The following is a 24173-nucleotide window of genomic DNA, read 5'->3' as shown; positions in this document are numbered from 1 at the left end:
CAGCATGCTAAAAGTTAACTCAGAGGTGGTTCACCTTTAAGTTAACGTTTAGTATGTAAAAGAGTGGCTAATTCTAAGCACCTTTTCAATTGGCCTTCATTTTCTTCTTTCTTTTTTTTTTTATAGTTTATGATTTATTTGCCTTTTTCTTCTGACTCTTTCCAGCTTTCAAATGGGGGTCACTGACCCCATCCAAAAAAAATTTCTATGTAAGGCTACAAACGTATTTTTATTGCTACTTTTTATTACATGATCTTATTCATTATTCATATACGTGTCTCTTATTAAAATCAATGCATGGTTCCTAGGGTATTTTGGGCCCTAGCAACAATACTGCTGAAATTACAAACTGGAGAGCTGCTTAATAAAAAGCTAAATAACTCAAAACCACAAATAAAAAATGAAAACCAATTGCAAATTGTCTCAGAATATCATTCTCTACATCATACAAACAGTTAATTTAAAGGTGAACAACCCCTTTAAGAGAATCATATCATAACCCATAATTTCGCTGGAAAAAAAACAAACTGCCATATGGCTTTTCACAAAGCAACATTCTAAAACAGGTTTCCCAAATGTAGATCATGGTTGACCAGAAGATCACGGCAGTGTCAGGCTCGGACTTGTGGAAAGGCTGCAACGGCCCGGACCTAGGGAGGCAGGATTTTAGGGGACGGCATGCCACCTAGCCACGTCGCATTGGTTTGGAAGCACAGGATATACAATATTTTTCAAAAATCTTCGTGTCAATCCCCACCAGACCTGATAAAAATTTGCAGATGTGCACAAATGAAGGGGGTGGGTAGCGATGAACAGCTGTGGGCTTAGGTGTCTAATAGCAGTGTCCGTAAACCATTCTGGGGTAGTTCTCATTATTCAGGTTTAAAATAATGTGGATTGGAAAATTTGTGGTTTTCATTTGTGCAAGATTTTCCTGCGTTTAGTGCATCACAGTGACATTTTTAAAGTTTCACTCTAAAGTGGAAGACTCTGAAGTTACCAATTTCTCATTGGTAATGTTTGGGCATCACTGTGCTATAATGTAATAGGGATCCAATATGTTTAGTTGGAGGAAAAAAATAATTGCATGAAAACGCAAAAGTTATTTTTATTCTTCTTATTGTTATTATTAATAAAAGTTCATCAATGGCAAAAGTTATTCAGACTGCTAGCAGCCATCCAGGATGCTTTAATTCAAGGAAAATATTGAATCAATACAGCTCCAGACAGTAATTTTAAACTGCAATGTGTTTTATTCAGCAGTGTAGGCACACTACATGTTTCGGGCAGAGCCCTTTATCAAGTAATTATCAACACTTGATAAAGGGCTCTGCCCGAAACATGTAGTGTGCCTACACTGCTGAATAAAACACATTGCAGTTTAAAATTACTGTCTGGAGCTGTATTGATTCAATATTTTCCTTGAATTATGCACATGGGGTGTAACACAGACACCTACTGAATCTTACAGCAATAAAGCGAAGAAATTGGGGACTGAATAATACCTACTCTATTGATCCAGGATGCTTTTGCAGTTAAATATCCTGTTTCATCAGGGCTAAAATAAGATATCTGCATATTTATTTAAAAATGTTTTGGAGAAACAAATCTTTCAAGAACAAACATCGAGGACATGCTTCAGAGAGCTTAATAGGTGAAAATAACTGAAATTGCAATAGGAATAAAGTCCAAATTGAGACCAGTCCATGCACCCCTGAGAATTAAAATCTAAATCTAGGATTACAGTAATGTGTATCTGTAGTGCAGTTTGGAGATGGTTTGTATAGATGACATCCTGAATGTACAACATGAAGTGTTACAACAAATTCAAAATGTCAAATTTTGTTTATTTTTATTTTTTTACAGTTTTGTGGTTGATATTCTACTGTGTGGATCTCGACGCCTCTTTTCATCATGTTTCTTTACAATATTACCCTACAGAGGGCCACAGGCATAAGCTTTGCCATTTATGGCAACTTTTCAGGTAAGTTAACATGAGACATTTGTTCATTGTTTCATATAAGCTTGTATAAAAAAAAAAAAACTCCTCTGTTGTGGACGTCACATTTGTGGCCCATTAGTTAAGTGGTTGCAGTAAACAAAAAACTCCAAAACATACATATATAATCATGATTTTCTCTCAATTAAAGGAGTATTATATTTACATTTCTCTTTGGCAGTTCAGACAGTGAATATGCATCTTTTTTAATATTTTTTTTTTACATAAGTCCAACTAAATGAGCTAATGCTAAAGCTAGGGATGTTTTTTTCTTTTGAAAGATACTATAGTCATCATTATGCTGTTGATTAGAAAATAACTTTTTTAATTTTTTAATTTTATTTTTTTTCTTATTTTGCCAAATAGGAACTAAAATGCAGGAAATTGTAGTTTCACGTGGGAAAATTTTGGAGTTGCTTCGACCTGATGCTAATACTGGTAAAGTGCATACACTTCTGACCGTGGAGGTGTTTGGTATTATACGCTCCCTTATGGCATTCCGCTTGACTGGTGGCACAAAGGATTATATTGTTGTAGGGAGTGATTCTGGGCGCATTATCATCCTGGAGTACCATCCTTCTAAGAACATGTTCGAAAAGATCCACCAGGAAACCTTTGGAAAGAGTGGTTGTCGGAGGATTGTACCTGGCCAGTTCATTGCAGTGGATCCCAAAGGCAGAGCTGTAATGATAAGTACGTTTATTTGTGTATCTAACTGTATGTTTTGAATTCATACAATAATTGTAATAATTGAGCTGTATATGCAGCACAGAATGCTTTCATGTCTCTTCTCTGACAGAAACGGTGGAGAAAATGAATAACTGACACATGGCTTTGTGTTTAACCTGTGTTCTGAATTTTATTGCATATTTATGTGCTGTCTGCTAATGTACTGGATCTGCTAATGCCATTCATGTACAATTCCCTTTTTGGCTCTTTCTGACTGCTAACACCTACAATGATCATGCAACAATATCCCAGTGTGTGTACTCTTGTCTGTATTGTTAAACCGGGTAGACCGATTCCCTTTTTCTTTTTTTTTTTTTGTTTAAATTCTAAGCTTTCGTGTGAAAACTTAGTATGTACTATTGTACCAGATTTCAAAATACTTTATCTAAAGTAGTACTTAGTAAGTTAGTATTCACTGGAAAGCTGTTAAGAATTATATATTCTTTCACAACGCAAAAAAAAAAAAAAAAAAAAAATGGCCAGATTTATGTAAATGTGAGATTGGAGCTTACTTCCAAAAAACTCATCCACTTTCTATTAATTCCGATGGGATTTTTAAAAGTCTATTGATCAAATGGTGAGCTTCATTGATAAATAAACTTTTAAAAATCCTATAGGAATAAATAGAAAGTGGGTGATTTTATTTTTTTTTTTTTTGTGGCAAACTCCAAGCTCTGTATGTTTAATGTACTGAAACAGTAAACTGTACATAGTCTGTCTGCTTTATCCTAGTGCTACTTTTATACAGTGCAGCCTGCTGCCTAGGAAATTGATCTCCCCAGAACTACACAATGTACTATGCAGCCATCCCTATGCCCATGTGTTATTGATCTGTAACATGCTGAAATCAGATTTTTAACTTTTCGCAGGTGCTATTGAGAAACAGAAATTAGTCTATATTCTAAACAGAGATGCAGCAGCTCGACTTACCATTTCTTCTCCTCTGGAAGCACACAAGGCCAACACTCTAGTGTATCATGTTGTAGGCGTCGATGTTGGCTTTGAAAACCCTATGTTTGCCTGCCTGGAGATGGATTATGAGGTAAGGCTTTAACTTTCATTGGTGCTTGATGCTACTTAAGTTAAGACTTTTTGTTATTCTTCAATAAGACAATTAAAAATTATTTTAGTTGTCTGTTTATTGTTATACATAGATATATATCTTTGTAATAGAGACAGTATCATTGATGATGACGATACTAATTTTGGCATAGAAAAATTTCCCATTCCAAAATCTGGTGGGCAAATAAAGGTTGCTAGACATTTTTTTCCATCCCTAAAGAACTTTTGAATTCGTACAGTGTATGCTGTATGGCAAATAGTGGTTCTCTACTTAAAAAAAAAAAAAGTATTTGAAGGTGAACAACCCCTTTAATACTTATAAATAGCTGGATGGCTGATGTACAGATCCTAGTCTGTCAATTGTTCTTATTTAGTGCAAATGGTTTTGCTGGAGATTGTGTGGTGTGTTCTGATGGGCAAAAGGTGCCTAGTGGTTGAGGGAATCTTAGTGTGGGGCACGTTTTTTAGCCTTTCCAAATACAGCGATGCACTGCAGAAACAGATAAGTTCAATTCTGTAGGGTTCTTAACTGGAATACATTAAGGTACAGATTGTGTGACCTTCATAAGGCATCTTGCATAGTAGGAATACTTACCAGACCTGAAGCTTTCCAAAGTTAGGCACCTGCATTGGCACTCTCTTGAAAAAGGTTAAAAAGACATAGTGCCTGAGCACGCTGTATGAAGTCAAGTTCTTTTTAACAAATAGAAGTGTTAATGTGCGTGTCTATGAAGCAGAGTTTTCCTTTCCACATTTGCCAGATTCTATGAGAATCTCATTCTCTGTTCTCCACTCAAACTTGGCTTCACTTTCCTGGATGACAATCCTATACCCTTCTTATCCTCGTCAAAGATAATATGGCCAAATTTGATGTGTCCTAGACTGTGTGCATTGCTGTACACAAATGTTTTTCTCAGTTGTTAAGCAGCACAGAATGATGAGTTTTCATGTCTCTTCTCTGACAGAGACCGTGGAGAAAATAAATAACTCTGACGCTTGGCTGTATGGCGCATTTATGGTATTCCATAAATCCAATTATTGCTTCTTATGAGAGAATATTTGTTGCTAGTGAAATGTTTTTGCAGCTTGCTAAATTATATATATATATATATATATATATATATATATATATAATTTTTTTTTTTTTTTTTTTTGGAAATGGTACTTAGGAAGCTGATAATGATCCAACTGGAGAAGCCGCAGCCAACACGCAGCAAACATTGACATTTTACGAGTTAGATCTGGGACTGAACCATGTTGTGCGAAAGTACAGTGAGCCCTTGGAAGAGCATGGAAACTTCTTAATTACAGGTTAATATTTGGGAAATGTGTATTTGGTTTTTAAGAAAATATTACTTAAAAAAAAAAAAACTAAGCATGTTTTCTTGTTGCAGAGGTGAACATGTTATATTTGATTCACTTTTGAAAGAAGGCCTCTGTTAAAACAGTTTATAAGACTTGTGCCTCGACAGTTGGCGATTTCTGACAGCCATTCAGATCAGTTTCAGACAAACCAAAAAAAGGTCATGCTAGCAGTGTTCTACTTTGGCTTACATATCCATGGATGGGCAACTGTGGTTAAGGTACAGAATGGAGACTCAAGATCAGCAAATGATTAGCTGCTGGTGTACACTTTTTTTTTTTTTTTTTTTTTTTTTTTTTTAGAATTCTATTTAAATTCTATCCCACTCCACAACACTGAGCCTGATAGCATAGGAAAGTAATGTATTTCTAGGAAAAACATTGGAACAACACTTAAGTGTCTGCAGATGCAATGAACAAACTGCAGAATAGTGACTGGAACTCTGATAAAGTCGCATTCCCAAGATGTTTTTCCTATTTTGTGAGCTTATTTTGGTAGGTGGTCTCTGTACCTGAACCACTGTTTTACCCATTGTATTTAGTATATCATGTAGGCCTTCCCAAATTGTTTCCCAAAGTCTGGCTGTTTTGCAAAACTTTTTTATCATCATGCCCCTTTTTCTAAGTTTTCAGAAGTCTTACTGCAAGTGTAATTTAATGCCATAAACTGCCATAAAAATCCTCTGTTTTAGTATACAATTTCAAATGTGGTTAATGCTGATGCGGTGGAAAGGGGTCTTTAGGGGAACAACCTTAGTGTTTTTTTTTTTTTTTTAATTGACCTTGGTATAATACCGCTTCATATGATTTCAAGCATACAATACTTTTGCGTACTTTACATACAAGAGTTGTCTATCCTTGCAATAAAGTGATGAGTTTTCATGTCTCTTCTCTGAAGTAAAATGTGAAGAGGATAAAATACATCTGATCAGCTGCTTGGACTTGAAAACCATTCTGTTTAAAGTGCAGTTAAAATCAATGTTGTAAATATAACTTCTCTTCCTTAACTAGTTCCTGGAGGATCAGACGGGCCAAGTGGAGTGCTTATTTGTTCAGAAAACTACATCACATACAAAAATTTTGGTGATCAGCCAGATATTCGTTGTCCTATTCCTAGAAGACGGGTGAGTTTGATCCTTTCTTTTCAGCACACACAATTCACACACTGAACCTTTCATAAAACAGACTTGCTTTGTAATGTTGCATGATTTATATTGATCATGCCGGTGGTTTTAGCAAGATACATATTGTATTCATGAGAGTACTTCTAATTGCATTATTTATTATTTTTTCAAAATATAAACAGATACCTACAGGTGCACATTTTTTTGTTGCATGATTTATATTGATCATGCCGGTGTTTTTAGCAGCCAAAATTGCCCCATGTGCCTGGCTCTTAAACTGAGCCAGTGCAGATACATATTGTATTCATGAGAGTACTTCTAATTGCATTATTTATTATTTTTTCAAAATATAAACAAATACCTACAGGTGCACATTTTTTGCCATGTTTTGTAATTCCAGTAATTGACAGACATTGCTTATGAGTATAGATCTATGTTTTGAGCATGATTTTGAACTTTAAAAAGCCCAATGTTTCTTTTTTTTTGTCCACTAAACAGAATGACCTTGATGATCCAGAGCGTGGCATGATATTTGTCTGCTCCGCTACACACAAAACCAAATCCATGTTTTTTTTCTTGGCTCAAACTGAGCAAGGAGATATTTTCAAGATTACCTTAGAAACTGATGAGGACATGGTAAGTAGTTTTTAAAATTTACTTGCTTAATTGCCTTAAGTATACAGGTATGGGATCTACGTATTATCTCGAAAGCCATTAAAGGGTGGTTCACCTTCAAACAACTAGTTGGTTTCAGATAGATCACCAGAAATAGACTTTTTCCAATGACTTTCTATTTTCTATGTGTGACCGTTTTTCTAATATTGAAGTGTAAAGTGTAACTTTTTACCTTCAGAAGGAGCCGACCCTGTAAACTGTTGAAAATGGATACATTTAGTTGATACATTTATCTTTGTCCCTGCTGAGTAGAATCTCTGGGTTTCATTGCAGATAGCTGTTAGAATTGATACAATAGTTGCTAATAGTTGATAAATAGTTGTCAGAGATGCTGCTGAGAAATGTATCAACTAAATGTTACAAAATTGTAACCGTTTAGAATCTGCGCCTGAATTACTGAGCTGCCAGACTGAAACACCAGAGACACAAACATTCAACTTTAAACTTAGATTTTGGAAAAACAGTAAAAAAATAAATAATGGAAAGTAATTGAAAAAAGTCTTTATTTCTGGGGACAATCTAAAAACCACTGAATTGAAAAAAGTGTTTGGAAGGTGAACAACCCCTTGAAGCTCAAATTTCAGTAAAGTCAGATTTCTTTTTTTTTTCTTTTTTCTTTCTCTGTAATAATAAAACCATATGTTTTACTGTTTATCAGAAGCAAAGCTAGCATAAATCAGTGTTGGTTCTTTGTTATTTTTGTATTGTTTAAATGTTTTAGTAGCCTTAAGGAATGATAGAGAGATAAGAGATATATCGATGTATATTAGTCAATGTTTCGGTCCTGCACAGAGGACCTTTATCAAGACATCACAAAGGTCCTCTCCTCTGTGCATTACCGAAACGAAAATCTGATATTCCCCTGGCCAGATATTTTCTCACTTGCAGGCATCCTTTGCCAACATTACATGCAGTCCTGATTGATTATATCCCACCTCTGTCTAGGGGTGGTAACAGAGCAAACATTTTATTACAAGAAGCTAAATGGATACAGACTATTGATACAATTGCCTCTAGAGGGCTTAATGATGTGTACTCTCTGTCATGCTATTTATGAACTGGCCTCTAAATTGTGTCATTTACTATGTATTTGCTATCATGCTTATTCTAATGTGGTTCCCCTAATGAATTGTGCTCTGTATCATTTTAGATATTTTAAACTGAGTGATTTAAGCACTGTTTGCACATAAATATAATAAATGGTGTTCTTATGAATGAATTAACTTGGTTTGAATTCATTATTTGCACTTTAAATAATAATGACCCTGGGTCTACTTGGATTTATGTTGAGTAGTAATTGGTTGGAATGTCATCTGCACATTGATTTATTCATGTTTACGAACGGTTTATAGATGTCTCTCACCCTAGATTCTATTAATTATGTGCTTAGTGTCTAAAGAATAGATATGCCATATGGTTTTTAGTGCATAAGTAATCGGTATATTGTGATTCAATAAAGACTGGACATTTTAGGCATATTTACTGGAACATTCTCGTTCTCTTTTGTTGCTGTGGTGGAACCTTGCCCTTGTTTCACTGACTGTGTGATTGAACTTTTTTAATAACCTGACCTGTCTACAGTTCCTCAAAGAGGTAGTAGTGTTTCTGAGCTTTTCAGTTTAATGCTTATTTACCTTTTTGGTTTATCACAACTAAAACGTTCTATGTGTTGTTTTATACATTTTTGCACTTATTGCTGTGAACTATGCTTTGAAGAAGTTTTCCAACAGCAAAATTGGCTAAGACTGAACGATGTATATCGTTCAGTCTTAGCCAATTTTGCTTTTGAAAACCTTCTTACTCTTAAAGGAATAGCATTTTACAACTGGGGTGCCAAAAGTTAGGCACCCCCAAGTGACTTTTTATACTTACCTGAAACCCTGGACCGGTGCTCCAATCAGTAGAAAACAGCGCCGGGGTTTTTCTAGCGAGCACAATGGAGAGATCCTCTTCCTGCTTGATTTTCAAATTTCCCAGGGCAGACGCATGTGCAGTAGAGTGAAATAGTCTGCTTTTTCATTAAATTCTGGCTTTCCGCTCTACTGCACATGCGCAACTGCGAAAAGACCCAAAGAAGCATGAAGAGGATCTCTCCATGGTGGTAGCTGGAAGAACCCTGGGCCAGTGCGGGTTTCTGCTAATAGGATAGGAGTGGTGTGTCAGGTAAGTAAAAGTAGTCACTTGGGGGGTGCCTAACTTTTGGCACCTTGCTTCTTGTAATTTTAAAAGGGAGTGAGAATAACTGAGGCTTCTATTTTGTTCTTTATCCTTTGCAGCAGTGACATTTTGTGAGTGTTTTCTCCGCTATAAGGCTTAATAGCATTCCCTACCTAGTAACAGAACACAGAATCTATTAAAAACAAAATGTTATAATGCAGTTGGTATTAAGAATATTTGATGTCTTATCGGTAGTAAAAAAAAATGTTTGTTTTTTTTCCACACCATAGCTTACAGCTAGTAACAAATTTGTATTTCTTTGTGCGCTCTTAGGTTACAGAAATACGCCTCAAATACTTTGACACTGTTCCAGTGGCAGCAGCTATGTGTGTGCTTAAAACAGGCTTTCTCTTTGTGGCCTCAGAATTTGGAAACCAGTAAGTGTCCTGTCTCTAATTTTCTTGCAAATGACTAGGAAAGTTCCCAAACTATTATGTGAAATGCGATATGTGACAGCAGTGGTTCAACTAGATATTACTGGGCGCCACAGCAAATTATTTTTTAGGCACCCAAAATGTCTAGAGGTTGATCTGTTTTACCAATATTTATTTAAATTGTATGTGAATAAGGGCCTCATGGGGCCCCTATACCTCTTGGGCCCCCTGTATCCCCAGGATCTGCTTCCTCTGTAGTTACACCCCTGCGTGACAGGTTATTAAAATCTGGACTTTTGGCCATGCCATACAATTCTCCATATTTCAAGTGACATTCCATTGATTTTTTTTTTTTAAGCCCTTACAAAAAAGTGGTTTTAATATAAATAAAGCTAGGCCTGTCTGATATTCTTTTCAGCTGGAATAAGTAGGTGAACTTGGTTATAAACCCATATTAGATGATGTGCTGTTTGACAACCTAAAGATAAAATCATTTCTTATCCTTGCAACCCAACATGATGAGTTTTCATGTCTCTTCTCTGATGTAAAACATGGAGAGGTTAAAACATCTGATAAACTGCTTGGATTTGAAATTCTTTTGTACTTTCTTTGCTTTTGCCGGTGCTAAAGGGTGAACCTCCGCTTCCCATATGTGCTTCTCTTCTGTTGGACAGCTTCAGATGTCTTTAATAGCAAGGCAGTGAAGACTCAGTGATGTAATAAACATATAAAATACCAAAGTTTTTTTTTTTAAGTCTAATACAGTTGTGTTCCTAACTGAAATCAGGCTTTGCACCTGTTCTATGCAGTAAGAATGGTAGTTGGCGCACACATTTGCTCAAAGGCATGTGTCGAGTCGAATGTACAATTCTTCAGTGTAAAGTTCTTGCCCTACTTCCAGCATATATAGCTGAATATCTCTTGTAAATCACTAGCCCATTGGCTTGCCTCGAAACAAAGTTAATCGAACTTAACAGGCTGTTTTAGTCTTACTGGGTTTTTCTAATTAAGTTCATATGTCCACTGCAACTGACTTCAACACAAACTGCTTTGTAGTTGAATCCGCCCAGTTCACAAAACTACATAATTGGTCAAAGATCCATTTGGCCTGGCCCCCAATTTTTTTTTCTTATATGTATGTCCAGCTTAATATTCTTTTGTGGATTTTTTTTTTTTTTTTCCTTCGTCTAAAGATGTTTAATGCCCTTTGACAGAGAAACACACTGACAGAGAAACACACTGACAATGTTATTTTTTGTCATCCTATCTATCCAGTTACCTTTATCAAATTGCTCACTTGGGTGATGATGATGATGAGCCGGAGTTCTCCTCTGCTATGCCCCTTGAGGAAGGAGACACTTTTTTCTTTCAGCCACGCCCTTTGAAGAACCTTGTGCTTGTAGATGAACAAGACAGCCTCTCCCCTATTATGTGCTGTCAGGTAGTCTAATCATCTGACTGAAAAATAGCCGGAATAAACAAATGCATGTTCTCTGCTTTTGTTAGCTTTGTGTGCTTTAACATTAATGTTTAAACATTCTGTTCAGGCCCTCTCCTATTTATTATTCAGCCTCATTAAAACCCTTGCCTGACTGCTAGGCTAAATTGAACCCGAAAAGCAACCAGAAAACTGCTGAAATTCCAAACTGAAAAGCTGCTGAACAAATCAAAGTATATAAAAAAAAACAAAAAAAACAAAAGACTCTTATTAAAAGTTAATTGGAAATTGAACTAGCCCTTTATTGTGTTGGAACGTAGCCTGTACAAAAGAGAGCCTTCATCTCCCAGTGTTTCTCCTTACCGGCTTTTAAGTGAGGTGGAATGGAGGATTCGTAAAACCTCCCTCATGTCATGATATATTTACTTGTGCAGGCAGTCACGACAACTCAACAATTTTATTCTGCCATCCCATTGAACCGTGAAATTAGTGTACATCAGTTAGGTGAAGGGCAGCCCTTGAGATACTAGGTGTTTTGTTGGTTAGCACTGCTGCTGGGCATCGCTGTAGACTCTGAATTTGATTTTAACCAAGGCATCTGCAATAAGTTTTCACTTGTTTTGCAAGTAGAATTGTGTCCAGATTAAGTTGACCCTAGTGTGTGCATATAAGAGATCTTGGATTGAAAACTCCACTGGGACAGACACTGATTCATAAGCAGTCTCTAGCATTCTGTATAACATGCTTTCTGTTTATTTTCTAACTGGATGTTTTTTCTATAGATTGCGGACTTGGCCAATGAAGACACACCCCAGCTATATGTTGCTTCTGGTCGAGGGCCACGATCAACGCTCCGGGTTTTAAGGCATGGACTTGAGGTGAATGATTTATACATATATTCAGTGAAATAAGTGATATGGCCATTTTACAAAACTTAATTTTAAGATTTTAACTACTACCAACTATTTTTTTCCTGCACTAGGTGTCTGAAATGGCTGTCTCAGAGCTGCCTGGTAATCCAAATGCTGTATGGACTGTTAGGAGGCACATCGAAGGTATTAAGCCCATAGAAAAATTGTTAAATAAATGGTTAAACAAACATTTTTGGCATAGTAAAATAACATTATCCCAGAGATTCGTATATTTGATTTGTTCGTATATTTAGTTTAAAGGGGACATATCCTGTTGTCCTCATCTCCTTGTATTTTTTTTTTTTTTTTTTTGTCCCTTGTTTTAAATTTATATTACCCTAGATAAAAATACTTTCAATCACGTTTTTTCTCTTCGTTATATGAAAGCTGCAGAGAGATGCTCTTTCTAGGCTGGGCATTTTCTTTCATTCTTCCACAGGAAGTGATCATACTCTGCCATAGCAACCCAAGGCCTTTCTCTCTGCTGATAAGATCAAAATGGTGGTTAATGGAGCAGCAGTTTTCATCAAACTATCTACATCTGAATGGCCCCATTTTCATCTTTTAGATCTAATTCCAAGGTCTCTTATTTGTACATATCTGCTCAATATAACCGCATGCACACTACACTATAAGCATACTATTTTTATAGTATTGTTTCACAGCTGGAATTCTTCCTGGCACATAAGGAGATGGGGCACCTGCTGTGATTAAAGCACAATTTGTTCTAAAATTGAAGGGGGCTTGTCATTATATGACAGTAAGAGAGCCGCAGCAAACTAAGAGTTTTAATCATTTTTGGATTCAGGATTCTAGTGGACTTGGGCTGCTATTGCAGAGTTTTATCTCTTACTCCCTGGCATAACCAGGAGAGGGAATTGGGCAGTGTTGGAGATGATTTTTGACTTTTTTTTTTTTTTTTTTATTAACTGAATCTAAAAGGTATCAGTGTACTGACTTCAGTTTAAGAATCTTAGATTGTATAAGTGAAAATTCAAAGTATGTGTCCCCTCAAAAATGTATTTTAACTTGCTTTATTCTTTGCAACAAGTTACTTGTATATAAATATTAGGGCAAATGCACCGAAGTTCCCATTTCTTATGGGATCTGCAGGTCCCGACAACAGTAAATCTGAGTTTTGGTAATTTCAGTGCCCAGCAGAGGTGCAACTAGGGCAAAATTTACGCATGTAACAAATAGTTATTTATATTGTTATATTTTTATAGTCAAGGGTCAGCAGACAAATATGTTGTGATCAAGCACTTTTATCCACACAGCCTTCCCTTAAAAGTTTGCCAAATAAATACAGGTAGTAGAGCGAATTATCCTACACATGCATTGCATTTGACTCCTCTGTAATCCAAAAGCAGACAACAAGCATTAAAAACAAAAAACAGATTTATCTATTCTGCCAAGTTTGTGTTTTTAGACATGCATAAGCTGTCCATGTCTCCCATGCTGACTGAAGCCTTCTCTATGATATCATGTAGCCCTCTGGTTTTAAAAAAAAAGAATCCAGAATGTTTTATACAGGGCTTTATAGAGACTGTTGTTCAGTCCCTGGCACAGTGCAGTTTACAATCTAGGGTCTCGATCACGTTGCATTATTTAGTATTGAAGGCCAAAGTCTCCTTTTCAAAAGTGCTCTGGAAACAACAAATGTATTGTATTGAGGGTGAAAAATGTTAGGGGGAATGTCATGGCGATATTGACTAAAGTTAGTGCAAGTCCCCCAAACATCTCATTTCATCCATTGTCATCTTTTTGACAACTCATACTAACTCTGGCTGGTACTTGGTGAAATATACTCCCAATACCAAGCCTCTCTTTTTCTTCCACAGGTGGCTGGTGGTGGAGGAGGTGCTGATTTAACCCACCTCCACACAGGCAGGTGTGTATTTGAACCGTTCTCTGATGGTGCCTGCACTTTGGGATGTTCTGTCCACACTCAGAAGCTACGTCCTTCCGTTGCAATGTATCAGTTAGTTTACAGCTTTGGAACAGGCTTGCAGAGCTTTCCCTTCCTGGGGGGAATAAACAGATTGCCAACTAGCTTCTTAGGAACTATTTTATATAGCAGTGTATGTGAATGTAGAGCTATTTGGCTCTTCTAACTTTCTAAATATCTATAAGGTATATTCTAAACAGCTATAAGGAATGCCTGATATCAATAGGTACATAAACCGCTGGATTCATTTTTAGTACTGTGGTTGCCAAGAGTATTTATTTATGTATTTTTTAAATAACCTGCAAAGGATGTGGTAATTACAATCTGGTAATGATAGATGGCTAGTTGGCTAAACTGTAAATAACTCATGGTGTCTGGTTATCACCCCAGCATGTTGATGGAACGATGCGACTTCTAATATCGTATTTCTACAACCTTTTTTTTTTTTTCTTAAAAATGAAATATCATAATTTTGTCATTGATTATTCATCTCATAAATTAAATTATGGTACGTCTATTCTGTCAGTTGCAGAAATCTAAAGTATCCCCTGTCTTACCTAGTCTATATATTAAGTGTCTTTCAGGAGTTACATTTTTGTTCAGGTGTTCTAAAACAAGTTATGGAGAGCTATTTCAGACAACATTCGGCTTTAACATCAGTTATTGTAAATACATTTATCAGACCTGTTAGGTGGTCAGGGGTTATTTCCTCATTTGCATTTTTTTGTCTGCTGTTTTAAATGGGACTCCTCCTATGAGCTCAAAATTCACTTTAAGCGACTGAAATAGAAGAGCCTTTTGTCATTCATCCTGTTCACACTGGGAATGATACTAAATGGAGGTTAATATTAAAGCTAGTAATATTGCACTGCTGTGTGCTAAAGACACTACAGAAAGAGGAAAAAATGTTCTTGGCGTTTTCTAGGAAAGCATATCTTCTGTCTGTTTGGATGATTTGAGAGTAGGAATACTGTTTCTATTCACTTCTTATCTTTCATTCAAGATTAGATCAGCAGAGACTCATTCTGTGCCTTAGGGTTAGTTCACACAAGGAGATTCTGGGAGATTTTCTCGCAAGGAAACTTCAGGCGGCTTCGGGAAAACGATATGCCGCGTGTGCTTTAGCGAGGAGGCAGTTCGGGGAGATTGTCACCCAGAAGAAGAGGCGATTAGTTGCCACGCGACAAAATCTCCCCAAATCTCCTCGTGTGAACTAATCCTAAAGGCACAAACAATCCTGGGTACATTTAGTAGCTTCCTGTATTAGATCACACAAAGTGGGCACTTGAAAGTCTGCCTTTTGTAAACCTGCATCATGCAGTAATCACATAGGTACAGCAGCAACATTTCTACCCCAAATACTAAAGGCAACATTGCATGACTATATAATCCAATATAGTTTAGTTCCTTAAGGGTAGGGGCAGATTCGGGGAGATTTTGTCACCTGTCGACTAATCGCCTCTTCTGTGTGGCGACAATCTCCCCGAATTGCCTTCTTCCTGCCTGCTTGAATGAGAAACGCCAGCGCAATGCACTTGCAGTGCTTCGATTTCCTCACAAGGAAACTTCGGTCGTTTTCGTAAATCGAAGCACCGAGAGTGCATTGCGCTGGCATTTTCTCATTCAAGCGGGCGGAAGGCAGGAAAAAGGCAGTTCGGGGAGATTGTCGCCACACAGAAGAGACTATTAGTCGCCAGGCGACTAAATCTCCCTGAATCTGCCCGTCTGCCCTTAGCCTTACGCAGTGAAATATAAGGCTATGGACACACAGGCTGTTTTTCAGAGGCTGCTTTCAGCCCGAGTAATTTTGCAGGCGGAGAGAAGATCTGCTCAGTGCCCCTGCTCCATTGACTTGAATCCGATCAGCCTGTGTTCGGTCACACACAGGCTGAGATGAGCCCAAATACGCAGGCTGACGACAGCCGCTTAAAACAGCCTGTGTGTCCATAGCCTAAGGGCATAAGGTGTCTAATGCATTGAATTTCATTCATGAAGTCCTCATTTGCAAGTCCTATGCACACTATCGAATGCATAAATCTATAGAGAAGTACAATGTCCTGTTTAAGCTATGTTTGCATTTTTATATTCTATCAGGGAATAAAAAGATGTAGTTCATAAACTTTTATGCTTTTCCTATTGCATGTTGGTTAGACAACATGTCTGTTCTTTCTAAGGATATACCTAAACTGATTTGTTAGGAAAAGAAATGCAACTTTAATAGTTTTGCATTCCTGATTTGTTTATATAGTGTTTGACCTCTGGTGCATTTCTATGTGTATTTTTTTTCCCTGTGTGAGCAAATGTATTGTAATTAGGTTTTAGATATTTATTTTTACTTAGCAATATGACTTGTTAAAGCATCCTAAGCGGTGACTGATGTTCTAAAAGATATGTGATAAGTGGTTTATGGAGTGGTTGTATGTAGTTTTGTGACTTGCGCAGATTGTAGTAGGTTTCTAATTTACTGGAGCTCTGAATTTAGATATTCAATGGTTTCTGTCGTGCTTTCTTATTACAGATGAATATGATGCGTATATCATTGTATCTTTCGTGAATGCCACTTTGGTACTCTCCATTGGTGAAACTGTAGAAGAAGTGACTGATTCTGGTTTTCTTGGGACTACTCCAACTCTCTCATGTTCCCTACTGGGTGATGATGCTTTGGTTCAGGTACATTATGTCTTTAAAATGCATATTGCATCCAAATCAAAGGCAGCAGAGTTTGTTTTGATTAGGGTGAGCACTGGTCAACTGTATTAAAGTATTAAAAACATTTTTTCCAGGTGTATCCTGATGGCATCCGACATATACGTGCAGATAAGAGAGTAAACGAATGGAAAACACCAGGCAAAAAAATCATTGTGAAATGTGCTGTAAATCAGCGTCAGGTAGTGATTGCTCTGACTGGAGGAGAGCTGGTGTACTTTGAGATGGATCCTGTAAGTGGAGCTTTAACAGGGAACCATTTGGGACCCTGCCTATTAAACATCTCTAAACATTTGTGCTAAGATTGATGTTTTTAATACACACTTCTAACCTGCGGTGTTCTGTGTTTTACTTCTCATTTAGTCTGGTCAGTTAAATGAGTACACTGAAAGAAAAGAAATGTCGGCTGATGTGGTATGCATGAGCCTGGCTAATGTACCTGCTGGAGAACAGCGCTCCCGATTTTTGGCTGTGGGGCTTGTTGATAACACAGTTCGCATTATTAGCCTTGACCCTTCGGTAGGTGCCAGTCATAAGTTTGTTTTCTGTGCTAAGCAGGATTCATCATATCTGGTCTTGTAGTTATGTTTTGTGGACTACAGGGATAGCATAACAAAATCCATTTTAATTATTTTTCAGGACTGTCTGCAGCCACTCAGTATGCAGGCATTGCCCGCACAGCCAGAGGCACTATGTATTGTAGAGATGGGAGGTGCAGAGAGACAGGACGAACTGGGAGAACGTGGCTCTATTGGTTTCCTTTACCTTAACATAGGGCTTCAGGTAGGTATTTTATTTTAGAATTTTTTTAGCACAGACTACTTCAATAGATTTGTATTTCTAGCTGTTTTTTAATTTAAAAAAGTCAGTATATTTAGTGCTTGTGTGCCATCAAGTCAATGCATTGCCATTTAAAGAAATGGACTGGTTCCAAACTGTTTGTTGCACAAACGATTAGTTGCTCCTTGGTGGCAAAGGTGTAGAACTGCTCTTGAATGCCAATCAATTACTATTTTTTTAATCTTTGTTTTATTCTTTGTTCTAGCTGAATGCTTCACAGCTTTTATGGTGAAGGATATATAAAGTGCATATAAAATTCTATGTATTCTGGTTTTATAACACACAAAATCTTTGTATGACATAGTAGCCCTGAAGCGGTCTTATTTTTTTTTTTTTCTTCCCCACTTGTCATATAGAATGGTGTGTTGCTTAGAACAGTATTGGACCCAGTTACTGGTGACCTTTCTGATACCCGGACTCGATATCTTGGGTCTCGACCTGTTAAACTCTTTAGAGTTAGAATGCAGGGGCAGGAGGCGGTAAGTTTATTTTTATTTTGTTTTTTTTAAACTTTTCTCCACGAATTATATTATAAACAGCTTGTTTGCTGTATCCTTTGACAAGCCTTACAGTTTTGGTGTGCTGCTTACAGGTCCTGGCCATGTCAAGTCGCTCCTGGTTGAGCTATTCTTATCAGTCACGCTTCCACCTCACCCCACTTTCATACGAGACCCTGGAGTATGCCTCTGGCTTTGCATCTGAACAGTGTCCTGAGGGAATTGTTGCTATTTCTACAAACACACTGAGGTAGGTTCAAGCACTTGAGGCCCAAACGACAGCAATTGCCTAAACATGCCATCTGTCCAACATCTTCCAAAAATATGAAGCATACTGGAAAATGTCCTTTATTTCATGGGCTTGTGTTTTTTTTTAAGGATCTTGGCACTGGAGAAATTGGGAGCAGTGTTTAACCAGGTGGCTTTCCCACTTCAGTATACTCCACGCAAGTTTGTCATTCACCCAGAAAGTAACAATCTTATCATTATTGAAACTGATCATAATGCTTATACAGAGGCTACAAAAGCCCAACGTAAACAACAGATGGCTGAGGTATGTTACTAGATGTACTGATACCTTAATTGTTTATAGAATGCTTGTATTCTTTTGCCTTCTAGTAATGAGTGGAGTCTACTTTTACTTGGATCTAGTTGGCCAAATACTGTACATGTTTTAATACAGAATTTCTACAAAGAACGTTTAAGTGACCCTCACTGCATTTTTAAGCATTTCCTGCATTGTCAATCCTTGGGTTCCCAACTCAGTTCAGCCAAAAGCCTGAGATTAGCAAATATCAATTCATTCTTTAGATCTGGGTGCCCTTTAAAGTGGACCTGTCATCCAGACACAAAAATCTGTATAATAAAAGTCCTTTACAAATTACACATGAAATCCAATTTCTGTTTTTAATTAAAGCATTCATAGCTGTTGTAAGCTCATTTAAACATTTCAGCTGTCAATCAAATATTGTCTGCTCCTCCTCTATGCCTTAGGCATAGAGGCTGGGTAGACAATTACTTTCATTTTCCATTCAGCACTTCCCTAGATCTCGCTGATCTTCCATTCCCCCGTTCTCTTAACCATTTAATTGTGTAGCCAGTGCAAGGAGATGGACATCAGGTCCCTCATTCTGGTGCATAAACAAGATGCTGAGATGATGCAAGGCTTGCCTTAATAAGTGTCCCCAAAATGGCTCCTGCTTGCTATAATTATGAATTCCCAGGTGAAAGGAAACAAGATTAAAATAATTTATATAGTGTAATTAAAGTTCATTTTGGTTGACTAATGTGATAAAATAGGATTTTGAATATTTTTTTGGGTGACGGGTCCCTTTTAAAGGAATTGTTCAATATAAAAATAAAAACTGAGTAAATAAATAGGCTGTGCAAAATAAAAAAATGTTTCTAATATAGTTAGTTAGCCAAAAATGTAATGTATAAAAGCTAGAGTGACTGGGTGTCTTAACATAATAGACAGAACAATACTTCCAACTTTGCAGCTCTCTTGATTTCCACCGATTGGTTACCAGGCAGTAACCAATCGGTGACTTGAGGGGGGGGGCACATGGGTCATAACTGTTTGCTTTTGAATCTGAGCTGAATGCTAATGATCAATTGCAAACTCACTAAACAGTTATGTCCCATGTGGTCCCCCTTCAAGTGACTTCGGATTTAGAGAGCTGTAAAGCAGGAAGTTGTGTTCTGTTATGTTAGACATCCACTCACTCCAGCCTTTATAGATTACATTTTTGGCTAACTATATTAGAAAATTTTTTTTTATTTTGCACTGGCAAAATAAAAATCTGTATCTTTTTTATTTTTCCACTCAACTGTTCCTTTAAGATAATCACTTAAGGGGCAGTATATCCCCTTGTTTAGCAAAGAGTTCAATGTATAGGGCTTATACTAAACACACTTTTTGCCTGTTTAAGTTATGACAAATCTATAGTGCATTTTACATATCCATTCCATGTCCGGACGATGTGATATTTTGTACTAATGAAAAAATTATAAAAAGAGAGAACACTGGACTGCCCAAAATAAACTCTGCTTGTTAATTTATTTGCTTATGTTAAACTTTACTCAGACAGTCCATTTATCACAGTCCATTATCACACCCCTTTTCTGCATGTTGCTATTTAAGAACAGCAATATTGTATATCATTATGTGAAATTGTGATGATGACTATTACTAGTACTTATTCTAATGCTTTTATTCTGTTCATTCTTTTGGTAGGAAATGGTAGAGGCAGCAGGGGAGGATGAAAGAGAACTGGCAGCAGAGATGGCAGCTGCATTCTTGAATGAGAATCTGCCAGAGTCTATCTTTGGTGCACCAAAGGCAGGCAATGGCCAGTGGGCATCAGTCATTCGTGTCATGAACCCTATCCAAGGAAATACTCTTGATTTGGTGCAACTGGAACAAAATGAGGCTGCTTTCAGGTGTGCAAGTAGTGTGATGTTTTTTTAACGTATCCTGTATAAATGCAATTCCATTGCATATTCACTGTTTGCATTGAAGAAATACTTGGGTTCCAACAGAGATCTTGACATTTGCCCTAGCATTAGAGGGGTTTGTAAACCTTGTGTCCAGGTCTGAACTGGGAGTCAAAATAGGCCCAATCAGCTCCCCACCAGCCAACTAAATAGTGACTTTCTATGGCATCTTATGGCAGCCCATCTGGCATTTGCCAGAACCCACAGATTGCCAGTCCTGGCCATGATAAAGTCCCTCCAGTTAAGTCAATAGGCACGTAGAAGTTAGAACTGCACTTCTGATCCTTGTGTTTTATTTTTATAGCTTATTTTGAGGGGGTTGAACATCCTGCAATCCTGTCCTCTCATCTTGCTTTGGGCTTTCCCTATGTTCTGTAGCTGTTCTCTATTCTGTTGGGATAAGCATAGGCATCCTTCTGCTAAATTCTACTTCAAATGTAAAAGCTAAGAGGCAGGCTGCTTATTCAGAACCTCTGTGACTGGTGAGCAGACTAGTATATTGAATGCTGCAGGGTGTGTCTATAGTGTAGCATTGGAGTGTGACTAGTGTGAGCCTTTGGACAAATATGACTGACCTACTACCACCTGTTGCAATGTGTCTATTCTGTAATCCGCACTATTAGAATGCCACAAACTGACCACTTTATCACTCCGTGCGATGGTGCTATTTGTAATAAGTAGTAGAAATCATTTTGTGGGCATATTTATAGGCTGGTTTGTTATTTCACATTCTGTCTGCTTTTTTCCCCTGTGCAGTGTGGCAGTTTGTCGCTTCACTAATACTGGAGATGACTGGTATGTCTTGGTGGGGGTGGCTAAAGACCTTATTCTGAATCCCCGGTCTGTTGCTGCTGGATTAGTGTATACTTATAAACTGGTGAACAATGGGGAAAAATTGGAATTTGTACACAAGGTAAGTCACACAAGGCTTTTGCTAAGTAAGTTCACACATGGCTCCCAAGCACTGTATTATTGAAGTCTGAAAGGTTTTATTTTATCCTGTATTAATGTGCAGTTACAGTACCAAATATACCTATGGACAATGTCTGTTTTGCTATGTATTCATATAATACACAATACTTTGCCTTTGAAATTGAGTATTTTCAACTTTAAAGCTGAAGGTCATCTTAAATCTAAAGATAAGAATGTTTTTGACAATATTGATTGCAGTTTGCCTTTGTATAATTTTGTTATTTAACCTTTTAGGTTTATCATACCAACATTAACAAATGCATGGTTGTATAAAGTCTTTTTTACTGTTGTGTATTTTTTGTTTTTTTTTCATGGTGTCTAATCTTCTCTATGAACAGACACCTGTTGAGGAGGTCCCTGCTGCCATTGCACCATTTCAAGGGCGAGTTTTGATTGGAGTTGGAAAGTTATTGAGGATATATGACCTTGGAAAAAAGAAGCTTCTGAGAAAATGTGAAAATAAGGTTTGTTCGGTTTTAAGGGGTAGCAACTGACCTTAGAAACTTATGATGTATGGTTGCAGCTGATTACTAGCATTTTGCTTTGTTTAAAGGAAAACTATACCCCCCAAACAATGTAGGTCTCTAATAAAAGATACTGAGTAAAATAGCTCATGTGTAAAACCCTGCTTCATGTAAATGAACTATTATCATAACAACATACTTTTTTAGTAGTATGTGCCATTGGGTAATCATAAATAGAAAATTGCCATTTTAAAAAATAAGGGTCGCCCCCTGAGATCGTAAGATTCACTGTGTACACATACAAACCACATGTAAGGTCACATGAGCCAATTAACAGACAGAGTTCTGCCTTTTGCTTCCTCACTTCTTCCTGTTACAGTTAGTGTTGTAGTATTTCTGGTCAGGTGATCTCTGAGGCAGCACAGATAGAGTCACGAAATGGTGGTTAAAGGCAAGAGATGTAAAAGGGCAATATTTATGTAAATATATATTCCAGTTTGGTAAGATTCTTTAATATGTCATTCAATTTGATATAAACTATCTGTTGCTTAAGTATTCATTTTGGGGGTATAGTTTTCCTTTAATACTGCTACTCTAAATTGAACAAGACGCTCTTCCTTTCCACTCTGAATGCTTTGAATGTATAAAATGAGAATGCTTTGTAGTATAAATAGCTCTCTGGGAAAAAAAAACAAGCCATTTTTACAATTATTTGTTGCTTATTCTGAGGAATTTAAGTTTTATACTTGTCATATTTTAGTTACAACAAAAATATTCAGAATATTCTCAATATATTTTCAGGAAAAGATTATCTTTGTATCTGTATTAATATTCTGCCAATGTGAAACTGGGAAAAAATGTGTACCTCTGCACCTTATCGTGTGCACATGATACCAGTTGTTATCTTTGTACTTCACTTTGGCTAACTATTCAGTGTCCTTTAGTTAGAATCTTTTATGAGAGCCTTGGTACTGAATGAGGCCATGCTGATCCACACAATAATAGAGATAGTTAAGCATCTGTTGTAACTATTTAAGGGAAATACTCTTCTTTTTTTTATCATCCTATATAAAGTAATTTATTTTATTTATTTTTTTTAGCACATACCCAACTTTATTGTGGGCATACAAACTCTTGGGCAGCGTATCATACTGTCTGATGTGCAGGAGAGTTTTGTATGGGTGCGTTACAAGCGCAATGAAAACCAACTGATTATATTTGCTGATGACACGTACCCACGCTGGGTGACAACCTCCTGCCTCCTGGACTATGAAACAGTGGCTGGAGCAGACAAGTTTGGAAATATCTGCATAGTAAGTTTCATTATTACAGATGTTCTTACATATTAATGACCTGCTGTTTTTGTTTCCCACCCCCCTTACATAATGCTGTATCACTAAATGTGTATTTTATTTTTCAGAACTGAGAATCTTAGAGGACCTTTTAACATGTCAATCATTACATTGAGTCATTTTTAATGGCAACTGTCCTCCATGTATTCTAATCAATTCTAATCAATTTGATTCAAGATTTGAGTCTGTAAAATGTGTTCAAGTTTTAGACGTTCCAATTTTGTCTTAAATAACCTTCCATTCGAATTTATTAGAGTAAAATAAAAACATGAATTCGGAATTCGGCCTTTGATAGATGGGTCTCCCCTTGCGCTCTTGTCTGAGAACACACATGAGCTTATTCATTTTAGAACAGGAAATGACATCACAGGCATGACATCATCCCCAATGGTTAGCCTCTCCATAGATATGAATCTCTAATCCCCATTCAACATTATTCTGTTGCTGCACACCCAATTTAGATAAAAGAGAAAAAACAAAAAACTGTGAAACTAAAATGTACATCATCATAAAAACACATATTCATAGTCTCTATTAAGCCTTTGGGGGCCAATGTGTTCCACTGGTGTATCCACCACACCTTGTTTTCTCCATAATTATCCCCATCACCTCCTCGCCTACACACTCTAAGACCATATATATCAAATCCATAGCAGAATGACCTGTTTCCACAAAATGTCTTGAGACTGATAATTTAGTTTTGCCTTTTCTAATTGTGGACCTATGCTGGGATATCCAGTTTTTATCTGTTAGCGTGGTCTCCGCAGCATAAAGGAGACCACAAGGACAAATTAATACAATATAACATTGCAGCTGTAAATAAAAATGTCACTGTATTAGAGAGTATATTTGTGTAATTTAGTGTTTTTTTTTAAAGGTTATGTTTTCTTTTAATAAACCATAGCAAAACAATAAACATGACTGTTAGTCAAAGAATTGTTGGCTATTTTTAATTAAAAGTATATCAATAAATAACTTGCTTTTGTAAATGTACTTAATTTTTCCTA

The 24173-nt window shown here is 36.9% G+C and overlaps 1 protein-coding gene across 2 annotated transcripts in view; it reads left to right on the top strand.

Moving 5' to 3' along the window:
• The window catches only part of sf3b3.S (splicing factor 3b subunit 3 S homeolog), a 30469-nt gene that overhangs the window by 2306 nt on the left and 3990 nt on the right, over nt 1-24173 (top strand). The window contains exons 2-23 of one of the 2 annotated variants that reach the window (XM_041561265.1): nt 582-702; nt 1867-1984; nt 2366-2692; nt 3598-3770; nt 4960-5101; nt 6164-6276; nt 6775-6912; nt 9442-9545; nt 10818-10983; nt 11763-11858; nt 11963-12035; nt 16358-16509; nt 16623-16778; nt 16909-17064; nt 17185-17328; nt 17742-17864; nt 17978-18132; nt 18261-18435; nt 20119-20324; nt 21135-21291; nt 21689-21814; nt 22915-23127. In XM_041561265.1, coding sequence (XP_041417199.1) covers nt 1915-1984; nt 2366-2692; nt 3598-3770; nt 4960-5101; nt 6164-6276; nt 6775-6912; nt 9442-9545; nt 10818-10983; nt 11763-11858; nt 11963-12035; nt 16358-16509; nt 16623-16778; nt 16909-17064; nt 17185-17328; nt 17742-17864; nt 17978-18132; nt 18261-18435; nt 20119-20324; nt 21135-21291; nt 21689-21814; nt 22915-23127 — 3165 coding nt within the window. In that variant the 5' untranslated portion in view covers nt 582-702; nt 1867-1914. The remainder of the gene's footprint in view (nt 1-581; nt 703-1866; nt 1985-2365; nt 2693-3597; nt 3771-4959; nt 5102-6163; nt 6277-6774; nt 6913-9441; nt 9546-10817; nt 10984-11762; nt 11859-11962; nt 12036-16357; nt 16510-16622; nt 16779-16908; nt 17065-17184; nt 17329-17741; nt 17865-17977; nt 18133-18260; nt 18436-20118; nt 20325-21134; nt 21292-21688; nt 21815-22914; nt 23128-24173) is intronic. The other variant, XM_018260641.2, reaches the window with a different exon arrangement.

The sequence above is a fragment of the Xenopus laevis genome, chromosome 4S (assembly GCF_017654675.1).
Source record: "Xenopus laevis strain J_2021 chromosome 4S, Xenopus_laevis_v10.1, whole genome shotgun sequence".
Lineage (NCBI taxonomy): Eukaryota > Metazoa > Chordata > Amphibia > Anura > Pipidae > Xenopus > Xenopus laevis.
This window is presented reverse-complemented; position numbering and strand designations above follow the sequence as displayed.